Source organism: Nannobrachium achirus (assembly GCF_963921795.1).
Source record: "Nannobrachium achirus genome assembly, chromosome: 6".
NCBI lineage: Eukaryota > Metazoa > Chordata > Actinopteri > Myctophiformes > Myctophidae > Nannobrachium > Nannobrachium achirus.
In genome coordinates this window covers 71,954,344-71,974,407 of record NC_137815.1, presented here as the reverse complement: position 1 = coordinate 71,974,407, position 20,064 = coordinate 71,954,344, and the positions used below count along the sequence as shown (strand labels likewise).

The 20,064-nt window shown below is 34.1% G+C and overlaps 1 protein-coding gene across 1 annotated transcript in view; it reads left to right on the top strand.

Annotated features, from left to right (window-relative positions):
• LOC308287620 (exosome complex component RRP40-like) overlaps positions 1 to 19,658 on the top strand; it is a 33,982-nt gene extending 14,324 nt beyond the window's left edge. The window contains exons 2-4 of the mRNA XM_080728847.1: positions 14,699 to 14,848; positions 16,927 to 17,078; positions 18,977 to 19,658. Coding sequence (XP_080584973.1) covers positions 14,699 to 14,848; positions 16,927 to 17,078; positions 18,977 to 19,184 — 510 coding nt within the window. The 3' untranslated portion in view covers positions 19,185 to 19,658. The remainder of the gene's footprint in view (positions 1 to 14,698; positions 14,849 to 16,926; positions 17,079 to 18,976) is intronic.
• Positions 19,659 to 20,064: the final 406 nt, after the last annotated feature.

Below are 20,064 nucleotides of genomic sequence, written 5' to 3'. Positions count from 1 at the left end.
AATTATTGGCACAGTAAAACAGGTTGGGAATATTTTTTAGAGGTACTTAGGAACATCATGAACAAGGTGACATAGTTGTTTTATGGTAACAAATCTTCTTAATTTTTATCAGAGTTTATACTTTTAGCTGTATAGCGAAGGTTTATGGTGATATTTGTCGAATTTATTATAAATTATTGGCACAGTAAAACAGGTTGGGAATATTTTTTAGAGGTACTTAGGAACATCATGAACAAGGTGACATAGTTGTTTTATGGTAACAAATCTTCTTAATTTTTATCAGATTTTATACTTTTAGCTGTATAGCGAAGGTTTATGGTAATATTTGTCGAATTTATTATAAATTATTGGCACAGTAAAACAGGTTGGGAATATTTTTAGAGGTACTTAGGAACATCATGAACAAGGTGACATAGTTGTTTTATGGTAACAAATCTTCTTAATTTTTATCAGATGTTATACTTTTAGCTGTATAGCGAAGGTTTATGGTGATATTTGTCGAATTTATTATAAATTATTGGCACAGTAAAACAGGTTGGGAATATTTTTAGAGGTACTTAGGAACATCATGAACAAGGTGATATAGTTGTTTTATGGTAACAAATCTTCTTAATTTTTATCAGATTTTATACTTTTAGCTGTATAGCGAAGGTTTATGGTAATATTTGTCGAATTTATTATAAATTATTGGCACAGTAAAACAGTTTGGGAATATTTTTTAGAGGTACTTAGGAACATCATGAACAAGGTGACATAGTTGTTTTATGGTAACAAATCTTCTTAATTTTTATCAGAGTTTATACTTTTAGCTGTATAGCGAAGGTTTATGGTGATATTTGTCGAATTTATTATAAATTATTGGCACAGTAAAACAGGTTGGGAATATTTTTTAGAGGTACTTAGGAACATCATGAACAAGGTGACATAGTTGTTTTATGGTAACAAATCTTCTTAATTTTTATCAGTTTTTATAGTTTTTGCTGTATAGCAAAGGTTTATGGTAATATTTGTCGAATTTATTATAAATTATTGACACAGTAAAACAGTTTGGGAATATTTTTTAGAGGTACTTAGGAACATCATGAACAAGGTGACATAGTTGTTTTATGGTAACAAATCTTCTTAATTTTTATCAGAGTTTATACTTTTAGCTGTATAGCGAAGGTTTATGGTGATATTTGTAGAATTTATTATAAATTATTGGCACAGTAAAAAAGGTTGGGAATATTTTTTAGAGGTACTTAGGAACATCATGAACAAGGTGACATAGTTGTTTTATGGTAACAAATCTTCTTAATTTTTATCAGATTTTATACTTTTAGCTGTATAGCGAAGGTTTATGGTAATATTTGTCGAATTTATTATAAATTATTGGCACAGTAAAACAGGTTGGGAATATTTTTAGAGGTACTCAGGAACATCATGAACAAGGTGACAGAGTTGGTTTATGGTAACAAATCTTTTTGATTTTTATCTGATTTTATACTTTTAGCTCTATAGTGGATGGATTATGGTAATATTTGTCGAATTTATTATAAATTATTGGCACAGTAAAAAAGTTTGGGAATATTTTTTAGAGGTACTCAGGAACATCATGAACAAGGTGACAGAGTTGGTTTATGGTAACAAATCTTTTTGATTTTTATCTGATTTTATACTTTTAGCTCTATAGCGGATGGATTATGGTAATATTTGTCGAATTTATTATAAATTATTGGCACAGTAAAAAAGTTTGGGAATATTTTTTAGAGGTACTCAGGAACATCATGAACAAGGTGACAGAGTTGGTTTATGGTAACAAATCTTTTTGATTTTTATCTGATTTTATACTTTTAGCTCTATAGTGGATGGATTATGGTAATATTTGTCGAATTTATTATAAATTATTGGCACAGTAAAAAAGTTTGGGAATATTTTTTAGAGGTACTCAGGAACATCATGAACAAGGTGACAGAGTTGGTTTATGGTAACAAATCTTTTTGATTTTTATCTGATTTTATACTTTTAGCTCTATAGCGGATGGATTATGGTAATATTTGTCGAATTTATTATAAATTATTGGCACAGTAAAAAAGTTTGGGAATATTTTTTAGAGGTACTTAGGAACATCATGAACAAGGTGACAGAGTTGGTTTATGGTAACAAATCTTTTTGATTTTTATCTGATTTTATACTTTTTGCTCTATAGCGGATGGATTATGGTAATATTTGTCGAATTTATTATAAATTATTGGCACAGTAAAACAGGTTTGGAATATTTTTAGAGGTACTTAGGAACATCATGAACAAGGTGACATAGTTGTTTTATGGTAACAAATCTTCTTAATTTTTATCAGAGTTTATACTTTTAGCTGTATAGCGAAGGTTTATGGTGATATTTGTCGAATTTATTATAAATTATTGGCACAGTAAAACAGGTTGGGAATATTTTTAGAGGTACTTAGGAACATCATGAACAAGGTGACATAGTTGTTTTATGGTAACAAATCTTCTTAATTTTTATCAGAGTTTATACTTTTAGCTGTATAGCGAAGGTTTATGGTGATATTTGTCGAATTTATTATAAATTATTGGCACAGTAAAACAGGTTGGGAATATTTTTTAGAGGTACTTAGGAACATCATGAACAAGGTGACATAGTTGTTTTATGGTAACAAATCTTCTTAATTTTTATCAGAGTTTATACTTTTAGCTGTATAGCGAAGGTTTATGGTAATATTTGTCGAATTTATTATAAATTATTGGCACAGTAAAACAGGTTGGGAATATTTTTTAGAGGTACTTAGGAACATCATGAACAAGGTGACAGTTGTTTTATGGTAACAAATCTTCTTAATTTTTATCAGATGTTATACTTTTAGCTGTATAGCGAAGGTTTATGGTAATATTTGTAGAATTTATTATAAATTATTGGCACAGTAAAACAGTTTGGGAATATTTTTTAGAGGTACTTAGGAACATCATGAACAAGGTGACATAGTTGTTTTATGGTAACAAATATCCTTAATTTTTATGAGTTTTTATATTTTTTGCTGTATAGCAAAGGTTTATGGTAATATTTGTCGAATTTATTATAAATTATTGGCACAGTAAAACAGTTTGGGAATATTTTTTAGAGGTACTTAGGAACATCATGAACAAGATGACATAGCTGTTTTATGGTAACAAATCTTAATTTTTATCAGAGTTTATACTTTTAGCTGTATAGCGAAGGTTTATGGTGATATTTGTCGAATTTATTATAAATTATTGGCACAGTAAAACAGTTTGGGAATATTTTTTGGAGGTACTTAGGAACCTCATGAACAAGGTGACATAGTTGTTTTATGGTAACAAATCTTCTTAATTTTTATCTGATTTTATACTTTTAGCTGTATAGCGAAGGTTTATGGTAATATTTGTAGAATTTATTATAAATTATTGGCACAGTAAAACAGTTTGGGAATATTTTTTGGAGGTACTTAGGAACCTCATGAACAAGGTGACATAGTTGTTTTATGGTAACAAATCTTCTTAATTTTTATCTGATTTTATACTTTTTGCTCTATAGCGGATGGATTATGGTAATATTTGTCGAATTTATTATAAATTATTGGCACAGTAAAAAAGGTTGGGAATATTTTTTAGAGGTACTTAGGAACATCATGAACAAGGTGACAGAGTTGATTTATGGTAACAAATCTTTTTGATTTTTATCTGATTTTATACTTTTTGCTCTATAGCGGATGGATTATGGTAATATTTGTCGAATTTATTATAAATTATTGGCACAGTAAAAAAGTTTGGGAATATTTTTTAGAGGTACTTAGGAACATCATGAACAAGGTGACAGAGTTGGTTTATGGTAACAAATCTTTTTGATTTTTATCTGATTTTATACTTTTTGCTCTATAGCGGATGGATTATGGTAATATTTGTCGAATTTATTATAAATTATTGGCACAGTAAAACAGGTCAGGAATATTTTTAGAGGTACTTAGGAACATCATGAACAAGGTGACAGAGTTGATTTATGGTAACAAATCTTTTTGATTTTTATCTGATTTTATACTTTTTGCTCTATAGCGGATGGATTATGGTAATATTTGCCGAATTTATTATAAATTATTGGCACAGTAAAGAAGTTTGGGAATATTTTTTAGAGGTACTCAGGAACATCATGAACAAGGTGACAGAGTTGGTTTATGGTAACAAATCTTTTTGATTTTTATCTGATTTTATACTTTTTGCTCTATAGCGGATGGATTATGGTAATATTTGTCGAATTTATTATAAATTATTGGCACAGTAAAAAAGTTTGGGAATATTTTTTAGAGGTACTTAGGAACATCATGAACAAGGTGACAGAGTTGGTTTATGGTAACAAATCTTTTTGATTTTTATCTGATTTTATACTTTTTGCTCTATAGCGGATGGATTATGGTAATATTTGTCGAATTTATTATAAATTATTGGCACAGTAAAAAAGTTTGGGAATATTTTTTAGAGGTACTTAGGAACATCATGAACAAGGTGACATAGTTGTTTTATGGTAACAAATCTTCTTAATTTTTATCAGATTTTATACTTTTAGCTGTATAGCGAAGGTTTATGGTAATATTTGTAGAATTTATTATAAATTATTGGCACAGTAAAACAGTTTGGGAATATTTTTTGGAGGTACTTAGGAACCTCATGAACAAGGTGACATAGTTGTTTTATGGTAACAAATCTTCTTAATTTTTATCTGATTTTATACTTTTTGCTCTATAGCGGATGGATTATGGTAATATTTGTCGAATTTATTATAAATTATTGGCACAGTAAAAAAGGTTGGGAATATTTTTTAGAGGTACTTAGGAACATCATGAACAAGGTGACAGAGTTGGTTTATGGTAACAAATCTTTTTGATTTTTATCTGATTTTATACTTTTAGCTCTATAGCGGATGGATTATGGTAATATTTGTCGAATTTATTATAAATTATTGGCACAGTAAAAAAGTTTGGGAATATTTTTTAGAGGTACTTAGGAACATCATGAACAAGGTGACAGAGTTGGTTTATGGTAACAAATCTTTTTGATTTTTATCTGATTTTATACTTTTAGCTCTATAGCGGATGGATTATGGTAATATTTGTCGAATTTATTATAAATTATTGGCACAGTAAAAAAGTTTGGGAATATTTTTTAGAGGTACTTAGGAACATCATGAACAAGGTGACAGAGTTGGTTTATGGTAACAAATCTTTTTGATTTTTATCTGATTTTATACTTTTTGCTCTATAGTGGATGGATTATGGTAATATTTGTCGAATTTATTATAAATTATTGGCACAGTAAAAAAGTTTGGGAATATTTTTTAGAGGTACTCAGGAACATCATGAACAAGGTGACAGAGTTGGTTTATGGTAACAAATCTTTTTGATTTTTATCTGATTTTATACTTTTTGCTCTATAGCGGATGGATTATGGTAATATTTGTCGAATTTATTATAAATTATTGGCACAGTAAAAAAGTTTGGGAATATTTTTTAGAGGTACTTAGGAACATCATGAACAAGGTGACAGAGTTGGTTTATGGTAACAAATCTTCTTAATTTTTATCAGAGTTTATTCTTTTAGCTGTATAGCGAAGGTTTATGGTGATATTTGTCGAATTTATTATAAATTATTGGCACAGTAAAACAGGTTGGGAATATTTTTTAGAGGTACTTAGGAACATCATGAACAAGGTGACATAGTTGTTTTATGGTAACAAATCTTCTTAATTTTTATCAGAGTTTATACTTTTAGCTGTATAGCGAAGGTTTATGGTGATATTTGTCGAATTTATTATAAATTATTGGCACAGTAAAACAGGTTGGGAATATTTTTAGAGGTACTTAGGAACATCATGAACAAGGTGACATAGTTGTTTTATGGTAACAAATCTTCTTAATTTTTATCAGAGTTTATACTTTTAGCTGTATAGCGAAGGTTTATGGTGATATTTGTCGAATTTATTATAAATTATTGGCACAGTAAAAAAGGTTGGGAATATTTTTTCGAGGTACTTAGGAACATCATGAACAAGGTGACATAGTTGTTTTATGGTAACAAATCTTCTTAATTTTTATCAGATTTTATACTTTTAGCTGTATAGCGAAGGTTTATGGTAATATTTGTCGAATTTATTATAAATTATTGGCACAGTAAAACAGGTTGGGAATATTTTTTAGAGGTACTTAGGAACATCATGAACAAGGTGACAGTTGTTTTATGGTAACAAATCTTCTTAATTTTTATCAGATGTTATACTTTTAGCTGTATAGCGAAGGTTTATGGTAATATTTGTAGAATTTATTATAAATTATTGGCACAGTAAAACAGTTTGGGAATATTTTTTAGAGGTACTTAGGAACATCATGAACAAGGTGACATAGTTGTTTTATGGTAACAAATATCCTTAATTTTTATGAGTTTTTATATTTTTTGCTGTATAGCAAAGGTTTATGGTAATATTTGTCGAATTTATTATAAATTATTGGCACAGTAAAACAGTTTGGGAATATTTTTTAGAGGTACTTAGGAACATCATGAACAAGATGACATAGCTGTTTTATGGTAACAAATCTTAATTTTTATCAGAGTTTATACTTTTAGCTGTATAGCGAAGGTTTATGGTGATATTTGTCGAATTTATTATAAATTATTGGCACAGTAAAACAGGTTGGGAATATTTTTTAGAGGTACTTAGGAACATCATGAACAAGGTGACATAGTTGTTTTATGGTAACAAATCTTCTTAATTTTTATCAGATTTTATACTTTTAGCTGTATAGCGAAGGTTTATGGTGATATTTGTCGAATTTATTATAAATTATTGGCACAGTAAAACAGGTTGGGAATATTTTTTAGAGGTACTTAGGAACATCATGAACAAGGTGACATAGTTGTTTTATGGTAACAAATCTTCTTAATTTTTATCAGAGTTTATACTTTTAGCTGTATAGCGAAGGTTTATGGTGATATTTGTCGAATTTATTATAAATTATTGGCACAGTAAAACAGGTTGGGAATATTTTTAGAGGTACTTAGGAACATCATGAACAAGGTGACATAGTTGTTTTATGGTAACAAATCTTCTTAATTTTTATCAGAGTTTATACTTTTAGCTGTATAGCGAAGGTTTATGGTGATATTTGTCGAATTTATTATAAATTATTGGCACAGTAAAAAAGGTTGGGAATATTTTTTCGAGGTACTTAGGAACATCATGAACAAGGTGACATAGTTGTTTTATGGTAACAAATCTTCTTAATTTTTATCAGATTTTATACTTTTAGCTGTATAGCGAAGGTTTATGGTAATATTTGTCGAATTTATTATAAATTATTGGCACAGTAAAACAGGTTGGGAATATTTTTTAGAGGTACTTAGGAACATCATGAACAAGGTGACAGTTGTTTTATGGTAACAAATCTTAATTTTTATCAGATGTTATACTTTTAGCTGTATAGCGAAGGTTTATGGTAATATTTGTAGAATTTATTATAAATTATTGGCACAGTAAAACAGTTTGGGAATATTTTTTAGAGGTACTTAGGAACATCATGAACAAGGTGACATAGTTGTTTTATGGTAACAAATATCCTTAATTTTTATGAGTTTTTATATTTTTTGCTGTATAGCAAAGGTTTATGGTAATATTTGTCGAATTTATTATAAATTATTGGCACAGTAAAACAGTTTGGGAATATTTTTTAGAGGTACTTAGGAACATCATGAACAAGATGACATAGCTGTTTTATGGTAACAAATCTTAATTTTTATCAGAGTTTATACTTTTAGCTGTATAGCGAAGGTTTATGGTGATATTTGTCGAATTTATTATAAATTATTGGCACAGTAAAACAGGTTGGGAATATTTTTTAGAGGTACTTAGGAACATCATGAACAAGGTGACATAGTTGTTTTATGGTAACAAATCTTCTTAATTTTTATCAGATTTTATACTTTTAGCTGTATAGCGAAGGTTTATGGTAATATTTGTAGAATTTATTATAAATTATTGGCACAGTAAAACAGTTTGGGAATATTTTTTGGAGGTACTTAGGAACCTCATGAACAAGGTGACATAGTTGTTTTATGGTAACAAATCTTCTTAATTTTTATCTGATTTTATACTTTTTGCTCTATAGCGGATGGATTATGGTAATATTTGTCGAATTTATTATAAATTATTGGCACAGTAAAAAAGGTTGGGAATATTTTTTAGAGGTACTTAGGAACATCATGAACAAGGTGACAGAGTTGATTTATGGTAACAAATCTTTTTGATTTTTATCTGATTTTATACTTTTTGCTCTATAGCGGATGGATTATGGTAATATTTGTCGAATTTATTATAAATTATTGGCACAGTAAAAAAGTTTGGGAATATTTTTTAGAGGTACTTAGGAACATCATGAACAAGGTGACAGAGTTGGTTTATGGTAACAAATCGTTTTGATTTTTATCTGATTTTATACTTTTTGCTCTATAGCGGATGGATTATGGTAATATTTGTCGAATTTATTATAAATTATTGGCACAGTAAAACAGGTCAGGAATATTTTTAGAGGTACTTAGGAACATCATGAACAAGGTGACAGAGTTGATTTATGGTAACAAATCTTTTTAATTTTTATCTGATTTTATACTTTTTGCTCTATAGCGGATGGATTATGGTAATATTTGCCGAATTTATTATAAATTATTGGCACAGTAAAGAAGTTTGGGAATATTTTTTAGAGGTACTCAGGAACATCATGAACAAGGTGACAGAGTTGGTTTATGGTAACAAATCTTTTTGATTTTTATCTGATTTTATACTTTTTGCTCTATAGCGGATGGATTATGGTAATATTTGTCGAATTTATTATAAATTATTGGCACAGTAAAAAAGTTTGGGAATATTTTTTAGAGGTACTTAGGAACATCATGAACAAGGTGACAGAGTTGGTTTATGGTAACAAATCTTTTTGATTTTTATCTGATTTTATACTTTTTTGCTCTATAGCGGATGGATTATGGTAATATTTGTCGAATTTATTATAAATTATTGGCACAGTAAAAAAGTTTGGGAATATTTTTTAGAGGTACTTAGGAACATCATGAACAAGGTGACATAGTTGTTTTATGGTAACAAATCTTCTTAATTTTTATCAGATTTTATACTTTTAGCTGTATAGCGAAGGTTTATGGTAATATTTGTAGAATTTATTATAAATTATTGGCACAGTAAAACAGTTTGGGAATATTTTTTGGAGGTACTTAGGAACCTCATGAACAAGGTGACATAGTTGTTTTATGGTAACAAATCTTCTTAATTTTTATCTGATTTTATACTTTTTGCTCTATAGCGGATGGATTATGGTAATATTTGTCGAATTTATTATAAATTATTGGCACAGTAAAAAAGGTTGGGAATATTTTTTAGAGGTACTTAGGAACATCATGAACAAGGTGACAGAGTTGGTTTATGGTAACAAATCTTTTTGATTTTTATCTGATTTTATACTTTTAGCTCTATAGCGGATGGATTATGGTAATATTTGTCGAATTTATTATAAATTATTGGCACAGTAAAAAAGTTTGGGAATATTTTTTAGAGGTACTTAGGAACATCATGAACAAGGTGACAGAGTTGGTTTATGGTAACAAATCTTTTTGATTTTTATCTGATTTTATACTTTTAGCTCTATAGCGGATGGATTATGGTAATATTTGTCGAATTTATTATAAATTATTGGCACAGTAAAAAAGTTTGGGAATATTTTTTAGAGGTACTTAGGAACATCATGAACAAGGTGACAGAGTTGGTTTATGGTAACAAATCTTTTTGATTTTTATCTGATTTTATACTTTTTGCTCTATAGCGGATGGATTATGGTAATATTTGTCGAATTTATTATAAATTATTGGCACAGTAAAAAAGTTTGGGAATATTTTTTAGAGGTACTCAGGAACATCATGAACAAGGTGACAGAGTTGGTTTATGGTAACAAATCTTTTTGATTTTTATCTGATTTTATACTTTTAGCTCTATAGCGGATGGATTATGGTGATATTTGTCGAATTTATTATAAATTATTGGCACAGTAAAAAAGTTTGGGAATATTTTTTAGAGGTACTTAGGAACATCATGAACAAGGTGACAGAGTTGGTTTACGGTAACAAATCTTTTTGATTTTTATCTGATTTTATACTTTTAGCTCTATAGCGGATGGATTATGGTAATATTTGTCGAATTTATTATAAATTATTGGCACAGTAAAAAAGTTTGGGAATATTTTTTAGAGGTACTTAGGAACATCATGAACAAGGTGACAGAGTTGGTTTATGGTAACAAATCTTTTTGATTTTTATCTGATTTTATACTTTTTGCTCTATAGCGGATGGATTATGGTAATATTTGTCGAATTTATTATAAATTATTGGCACAGTAAAAAAGTTTGGGAATATTTTTTAGAGGTACTCAGGAACATCATGAACAAGGTGACAGAGTTGGTTTATGGTAACAAATCTTTTTGATTTTTATCTGATTTTATACTTTTAGCTCTATAGCGGATGGATTATGGTAATATTTGTCGAATTTATTATAAATTATTGGCACAGTAAAAAAGTTTGGGAATATTTTTTAGAGGTACTCAGGAACATCATGAACAAGGTGACAGAGTTGGTTTATGGTAACAAATCTTTTTGATTTTTATCTGATTTTATACTTTTAGCTCTATAGCGGATGGATTATGGTAACATTTGTCGAATTTATTATAAATTATTGGCACAGTAAAAAAGTTTGGGAATATTTTTTAGAGGTACTTAGGAACATCATGAACAAGGTGACAGAGTTGGTTTATGGTAACAAATCTTTTTGATTTTTATCTGATTTTATACTTTTAGCTCTATAGCGGATGGATTATGGTAATATTTGTCGAATTTATTATAAATTATTGGCACAGTAAAAAAGTTTGGGAATATTTTTTAGAGGTACTTAGGAACATCATGAACAAGGTGACAGAGTTGGTTTATGGTAACAAATCTTTTTGATTTTTATCTGATTTTATACTTTTTGCTCTATAGCGGATGGATTATGGTAATATTTGTCGAATTTATTATAAATTATTGGCACAGTAAAACAGGTCAGGAATATTTTTAGAGGTACTTAGGAACATCATGAACAAGGTGACAGAGTTGATTTATGGTAACAAATCTTTTTGATTTTTATCTGATTTTATACTTTTTGCTCTATAGCGGATGGATTATGGTAATATTTGTCGAATTTATTATAAATTATTGGCACAGTAAAAAAGTTTGGGAATATTTTTTAGAGGTACTCAGGAACATCATGAACAAGGTGACAGAGTTGGTTTATGGTAACAAATCTTTTTGATTTTTATCTGATTTTATACTTTTTGCTCTATAGCGGATGGATTATGGTAATATTTGTCGAATTTATTATAAATTATTGGCACAGTAAAAAAGTTTGGGAATATTTTTTAGAGGTACTTAGGAACATCATGAACAAGGTGACATAGTTGTTTTATGGTAACAAATCTTCTTAATTTTTATCAGATTTTATACTTTTAGCTGTATAGCGAAGGTTTATGGTAATATTTGTCGAATTTATTATAAATTATTGGCACAGTAAAACAGTTTGGGAATATTTTTTAGAGGTACTTAGGAACATCATGAACAAGGTGACATAGTTGTTTTATGGTAACAAATCTTCTTAATTTGTATCAGATTTTATACTTTTAGCTGTATAGCGAGGGGGTCTACGAAGTCAAAGTCCCGAATTTCTCAAAAAAAATGTGTCCGATCATAGTTAACATTGGAGGTCCAAAAATCGGCGCGGCGCGAGGGGGTCCCCGGAGCTCCAGGGGGTCCCCGGTTGGTCCCTCGGCCGAGGCACCTCGGTCGGATGCGAGAAGGAGCGGCGTCGGCCCCTCGCCACCCGGTTCTCAGTCTCTATATCCCCAGGGGCGCTGGTATATCGCCAGGGGTCCCTGGAGGTGGTCCCCGGGTGAAGGGTCTGCCACTCTGTAGTCCGAGGCGGAGGCCCCTTGGTCGGATGCGAGTGGAGCTGCGAAGGCCCCACAAAAGCCAGACATTGTGATTCCAAGTCCCACTCAAGATATATGAGCTACAGACATCACTATACATCATATTCATTCTGTATATGAGCTACAGACATCAGTACTCTGTACATCATATTCATTCAGTAGATGAGCTACAGACATCACTACTCTATGCATCATATTCATTCAGTATATGAGCTACAGACATCACTACTCTATAGATCATATTCATTCAGTATATGAGCTACAGACATCACTACTCTATACATCATATTCATTCGGTATATGAGCTACAGACAACATCAGTACTCTATACATTATATTCATTCAGTATATGAGCTACAGACATCACTATACATCATATTCATTCAGTATATGAGCTACAGACATCACTATACATCATATTCATTCAGTAGATGAGCTACAGACATCACTACTCTATGCATCATATTCATTCAGTATATGAGCTACAGACATCACTACTCTATAGATCATATTCATTCAGTATATGAGCTACAGACATCACTACTCTATACATCATATTCATTCAGTATATGAGCTACAGACATCACTATACATCATATTCATTCAGTATATGAGCTACAGACATCACTATACATCATATTCATTCAGTATATGAGCTACAGACATCACTACATCATATTCATTCAGTATATGAGCTACAGACATCACTACTCTATGCATCATCATATTCTTTCAGTATATGAGCTACAGACATCACTACTCTATACATCATATTCATTCAGTATATGAACTACAGACATCACTACTCTATACATCATATTCATTCAGTATATGAGCTACAGACATCACTACTATATACATCATATTCATTCAGTATATGAGCTACAGACATCACTATACATCATATTCATTCAGTATATGAGCTACAGACATCACTACTCTATGCATCATATTCATTCAGTATATGAGCTACAGACATCACTACTCTATGCCATCATATTCATTCAGTATATGAGCTACAGACATCACTACTATATGCCATCATATTCATTCAGTATATGAGCTACAGACATCACTACTCTATACATCATATTCATTCAGTATATGAGCTACAGACATCACTACTATATACATCATATTCATTCAGTATATGAGCTACAGACATCACTATACATCATATTCATTCAGTATATGAGCTACAGACATCACTACTCTATACATCATATTCATTCAGTGTATGAGCTACAGACATCACTACTCTATGCATCATATTCATTCAGTATATGAGCTACAGACATCACTACTCTATACATCATATTCATTCAGTGTATGAGCTACAGACATCACTATTCTATACATCATATTCATTCAGTATGAGCTACAGACATCACTACTATGCATCATATTCATTCAGTATATGAGCTACTGACATCACTATGTGGGGGGGGGGGGGTCTAATTTAAAGCATCTGTCGATTGAATAGTATGTAGTTCCATATTTTATACACCCTTGGTCTCGAAAGTCTAGAAATTCTAATTTACCAGCTCGCCTTGAACGCACCATCCCCTTGTCAAACCGTAAACAGCCGTGTAGAAGCGCAACATATTTTGAAGTGAGGATAGCGCGACCAGCTTTTCCTGAAGAGTAGATGGCGTGACCGCAGTAGTATAAGGTTATTTACAAAGTTACAGAGTAAGAAAAAAGAAAAAGAAAAAAGAAAAACAAGAACAGAGTACAGTAAAGAGCAAGGTACATCAAGAGAGGGAACGAATAATACATACACACACACACACACACACACACACACACACACACACACACACACACACATAAAGTGTCCTTAAACACAACTATCAAAATAGTACAGTGTCCAAATCAAAAGTGACCATAGCAATCAATGCTAGTTAGTGCAACAAGTATCTCACTGTCATGTCAAACACAAGCAAAAATACCCAAAACTACTAACACAACTACACAACCCAATAGTTCAGGCCAAGGACCCCTTAGTTAAGAGAGAGATTAAGCAGGGACCCCACCACCCACAACCTGCCCTGTTGTTCATAGTCATAGATAATCTGATTCCATATAGTTTCATCGTTTGACAGCACGATCATCAGTGTATTTTGGATTTGTGTTTTCAGATATTTAAGATAAGATAAGATAAAGAGTTTGTCCACAATTCCTTCATGCTGTATTGATGTGTGAGCTTAGGAGAGGCAAACCTTGATCAAAATAACAGTTCTTCTTAATTGTTGGTAATTGACTTCTTGTAAATTAAGAGTTATAGATCTATAAAGGGTCCATGTGGTTACCAACTCTCCATCGTTTAGCTGGAGACAGGACAACCTGGGACCCCCTCATTAAGGACCACTGGACTGGTTGAGAATCACTGTACTAAACTTATAAAACTAGACTAAAAGTACATTTCAGATAACTAAAATATGACACACTAAAGGGAATTTTATTAAAAAAGACTATGACTAAAACTAAACGAAAACAAAACCGTAGTAAGTGCATATCACATTTACATATTGTGTGACTGATGTGTGTGTGTGTTCTTTATGTATCCATTCATCAATAAATGAATACATTTATTTATTCATGTGTGTATTAATGTTTCCTCTTGTCAGTACGTTCCCGCCAAAGGAGAGTGTGTGATTGGCATCATAACGGCCAAATCAGGAGACATCTTCAAGGTGGATGTGGGCGGGTCTGAGCAGGCCTCCCTGTCATACCTGGCCTTTGAGGGAGCAACCAAGAGGAACCGTCCCAATGTGCAGGTATCTGTCTGTCTGTCTGTCTGTCTGTCTGTCTGTCTGTATCATTCTGGCCCAACCCTAGCTCTGGTCCATCCAGTGACGCTCTCAGGGGTTAAAGTTCTCAGTCCTGGGGACGGATTTCAGTCTTGAGGATTCCATAGCAGCTATTTCTGAGATCAGTGAAGATCTGCAAAATAATAAACTATAACTAAAAAGCTGTTTTAATTTCAAGATGAGTATTTGCCAGACTAGCATAGAATACAACATAACTTCAGAAGATACTTCTATAAAAGGAAGCATGGATTGGCACACACACATTCAGTGAAGGCAGTTCAGAACTTCAGGGAAACACCCCGAATATTGGTGTACGCTGCACGTGCCACGTTTCAAAAATCACATATTGGGACATGGTCTGAAATTAAGTTTCAGTCCTGGGATTTCTTTTGGCTTTCCCTGCGCGGCTCTGACAGACCCGTTGGCAAATGAATAGACCGCGTTTTCTCAGCCCCTACGAGCGCTCAACTTGAGTCAAAATAAACAAAACTACTTAACTACTCACCAAACCAAAGGTAGTTTTGCGTTTTTGCGTTGTTGAAAGTCTGTTCTCCACGGTGGTGAACCCCTCAGCACCCCACCCAATCAGCAAAATACACTATTTTTGGCATGAAATAAAGTGCATCCAACTCGACCGCCACTTATTTCCGGGTTGTGATGTGAACCATTGTATCTGCGGTGGCCGCTGGGTGGCTCGAGGTGGGTGCGTTTTATTTCATGACAAAAATAATGTATTTTACAGAGTAGGTGGGGTGCTGAGGCTGAGGGGTTCACCACCGCGGAGAATAGACTTTCAACAACGCAAAACTACCTTTGGTTTGACTGAGTAGTGAAGTAGTTTTGTTTATTTTGACTCAAGTTGAGCGCTGGTAGGGGCTGAGAAAACGCGGTCTATTCATTTGCCGACGGGTCTGTCAGAGCGTCACTGGAGGTGACGCGATGGACCAGAGCTAGCCCAACCCTAGCCCCATATAGAACCTCACCCTCCGCTGTACAACTGTTGTGCTCCGAGATGAAATGATGCGGTGGAATTCCTCCACGGCGAGGTAGATCACCCTTTTCATGACATCGTATCCAAAAAGTAAAGGTAGTTCCAGGCTCCCAGAGTATGATTATCTGGGTCTTACGTCTGGGTTGGGAAAACAGTTTAAATGGCTTATTTGGACAGCCTGTGCCTTGTTTTCCCTTTCGGCGGCAGGTGCCAGACAGTACTGCTCCCGATTCTGCTACAATGGGAAGGGAGTTTTCCTTGTGACATAAACTGTATCTTAGGGGGAAAGATTTACATTACCGTAATATGACATGAATGTAAGGTGCTGTAAAGTAACAATGTCATTTAGGTGACATGGATGAAAAAGTTATTTACTGGGGTGACCCGAGACAACAGTTTTGAGAGCCACTGCTCTATCACTGTGATTCCCATCATGGGCATATCCGGGCTAAACCGTCTCATGCGCGATATATGCTCCCTTCACTGTTACAAAAGACGCCATCTAATCTAAGGCATTGTATTTTTTAATAAGACGGGCAATATTAAATCCAGTTGGTTATTGATTTATCACCACAACCGAGAGAGGGAGGCGACTCGTGGCGTGTGTTTTTCATTCAGCCAAATCAGTCTCACTTGATTCAAATCGTATCCGTTGACTGGCTGGTGATATATAACTTAACTGACACAAGGTAGGCTATTTATTATAAACATAGCCTACATGTGTGGATGATATAAATACATTTGACTTGAGTGAAATCGTGATTAAGGGAATTCTCTGTCTGTTCTCCTCTCCGCGGTCCGACATGGCTGCACTGCACAGCCACTAGTACAGCATTGTTTTGTTGGAAACATGCAGCGCGCGGCCCCAACAGGGTTGGCTTGGAGCGGAGGAGGTCGGCGCTCCACAGAGTGGAGGAAAATCCTCGCTCCAAAGCCGCTCGGACCCATTTGAAAAGTCGCTCGCTCACGTCAAAAACGGCCCGCTCCGCTCGCGCTCCGCTCACATGCTCTGGTGTGAACTACTCATTTTGAAGCCTGTGTTTGTGTGTTTCAGGTAGGAGACCTGGTGTACTGTCAGTTCCTCATTGCCAACAAGGACATGGAACCAGAGCTGGTGTGTATGGACAGCAGCGGCCGCTCCAACGGGATGGGGGTGTTTGGAGAGGGGGGGCTGATGTTTAAAGTCTCCTTGGGACTGGTCCGCAGGTACACTGACCACTACCACACTGTCATGTCATTAATGCAGGCCAATGACCCCTTATAGCTGAGAGAGAGATGAAGCAGGGACCCCCAGTAACCTTTTCATAGATTCCATATAGTTTAATTGTTTGACCGCACAATCATCAGTGTATTTTGGATTCATGTCAATTTGTGTTTTCAGATATTTAACCACTTGAACCATCAATACTTAATAAACGTGACTGCTCTTCTTCCCCTCTACACCAAACCTCTTTGCTGTTGCCTTACACTGGCTATTCACTGTAGTCATTGACATTGATAACATGGACAATAGCACCACCAAGTGGCAGGTGAAAGTAAGTCAGTGAAAGGCATGTACTCTCTGTTATCATGAGTCAGTTATTACCAGCTTGCTAACCAATTCTCCCGATACTGCCGGCTCAAAAAATATTATTTTGCTCTTTCGGGACGCCAATATAATTATATCGTTTGCAAATCAGAAAACAAGATATCCGGAAATAACCTGTGATGTGTTTTCTTTCATGTGTCTGAATCGATTATTTTTATACAGGTCACAGTCGTTAGAAAATGATGTTTGTTCATACCTTGAGCAGCTGCTCTCAGCACTGGTCACTTCTTGGCACTGACATTTTGGACACTTTTTTTTTTGGCTCTGCACTTTTTAGGTTTTTAGGCTAAGCATTATTATTATTGTCTTGGTGCGGACACTTATGTATAGGCCTACTGTATATATGTGTGTATTTTTTGGCACTGCGTTGATAAGTAGTTCCTTATGTTTGAATGAATGGACCATTGTAAGTTCTTTGAGTTTGCAATATGCTTAGAAAAGTCCTTTAAAATTGCAATCCATTATAGAAACTTTAGGTACTACTATTTTTTTGTTGTGTTGTGTCTTTTCTACTGATCTTGACACTTTATTTGTATATATTTTAACTTATAGTTGCTCTGTATGGTTGATACTCCTGTATTGTTGATTCTTCTTTCTTGTTTGTTTTTTGTCGCTCGGCTGCACACGTCTGTCCTTTTTCTTTTTCTTACTGTCCTGTAACCTTAACTGCTGTGTGACTCTGTGTGTAAACTTCCGGTTCAGAGATTTGTCACTTTAGAAGCTCCTCCCGAGCCGCCATTGAACTCACTCTCCCCATGAAGTGGACGTAGGTGGCAGAACCCTCCGTACAGGGCTCTGCTCAGAGGGGCATAATGACTAGGGGTGGGCGATATGGTGATAATTATTGTTGAGACGATACAATGTCTCCACGATATGCCTTTTCAGAGATATCGTATATATCGTGATACAATGTGGGAGCCTTGTAAGAAATCCTGTTTAATCATTAATACAGAGATTCATTGCAGAATTCAATTTAAACCTGCATTTTGGTCAAAATCCTCAGTTCTCAAACTTTAAAATGTCAAGGTCTCCACTTAACTCTGACAGTATACAAATGAAACCAAATGGACCCTGATTCATTTGTATACTGTTGGAGTTAGATACTTGTAAAGTTCAATTTCAACCTCCCAAAAGGAACCCAGAGAGTCTAGTTTGTCAAGTAACGTGAAAAATAACCATAAAAACCAACGTGAAAAAGAATTGTGATAAAATCGTGTATCGTGAATTCAGCTTGGGAAAATATTGTGATATTGTATTTTTCCATATCGCCCACCCCTAATAGTGACTGACCTGTTTTACTGTTCTCCTTTTTTGTCTAATAAAATACTCAATCGATCTGTCTGTCTGTCTCCTTGCAGACTGCTGTCTCCTCAGAGGGACATTGTGACTGACCTGTCTGTCTCCTCAGAGGGACATTGTGACTGACCTGTCTGTCTCCTCAGAGGGACATAATGACTGACCTGTCTGTCTCCTCAGAGGGACATAGTGACTGACCTGTCTGTCTGTCCCCTTGCAGACTGCTGTCTCCTCAGAAGGACATTGTGAGGGACCTGGAGCAGCTGTTTCCATGTGAGCTGGTGATCGGTCTGAACGGCCGGCTGTGGGTCAAGTCGTCCAGCGTCCAGAGGACTCTGGTCATCGCCAACCTGATGGACAGCTGCGAGAACATGACCGCGCAGCAGAGGCGCGCGCTGTTCAGGAGGGTGGCAGAGGGGGCGCTGTAGAGTCAGTTAGCGTGGCGGGAGAACAATGGACCAATGGACTTGGCTGTGCCTCTGTTGTTGTTTCTTTTACCCAGACATTGCAGTCATGTTTGCTGGTTCCTTCAAGAGGGTTTGAAGGACTGTCGGTGACAACGATCCTCACACATCCAGTTGTACAAACGTGTCTGTGTGTGAATGAGAGAGTGAGGATTCTTCCTTTAGTTTTTTCTGTTTGTCTTCAGTCATGTCAAAAGGAGGAGTTAAATACATTTAGTGTAGAACACACACACACACACACACACACACACACACACACACACACACACACACACACACACACACACACACACACACACACAGTGTAATCCGATAATGCGTCTGCCTGGTTGTGTGTTTTCTTGTTTTTTTATTGACTCGGATGAAAGGACAATCTCAAAGGATTTTTTCTATGAAAATGTTAAAAGAAATCCAATTAAAACAAGTGGCTTTTGTTAACTTTGGGTTTTCATTTGCGTGTGGTGACCTGTCCTGCACACACACTGGTTTGTTATCCGTCTTGTTTTAGTTAGGACCCTAAATGCCAACAATGTAAATCGTGTAGGCATTTTTGAGGAAAGGTAATTGTGTAATGTGTTGTTTATAAAAAAGATTTTATCGTATGCCGTTTTTATGCAATTTATTAGAATCACCTTGGGAAGGATGCCATCTTGTATTTGGCAATGAATGAATAACTGATGGTAATTTCAATGATTCCGTCACATTCCCTGAGCCCCAGAATCTAGGGTTGGACACCAAAACCACCTTTCTAGGTTGTATAGTAATATAGCCTCCATAATATAGGCTCATGCAAGCCATCTTGGACACTGACCATCTTGAAAATGTCACTTTAGCGGCAGTTACA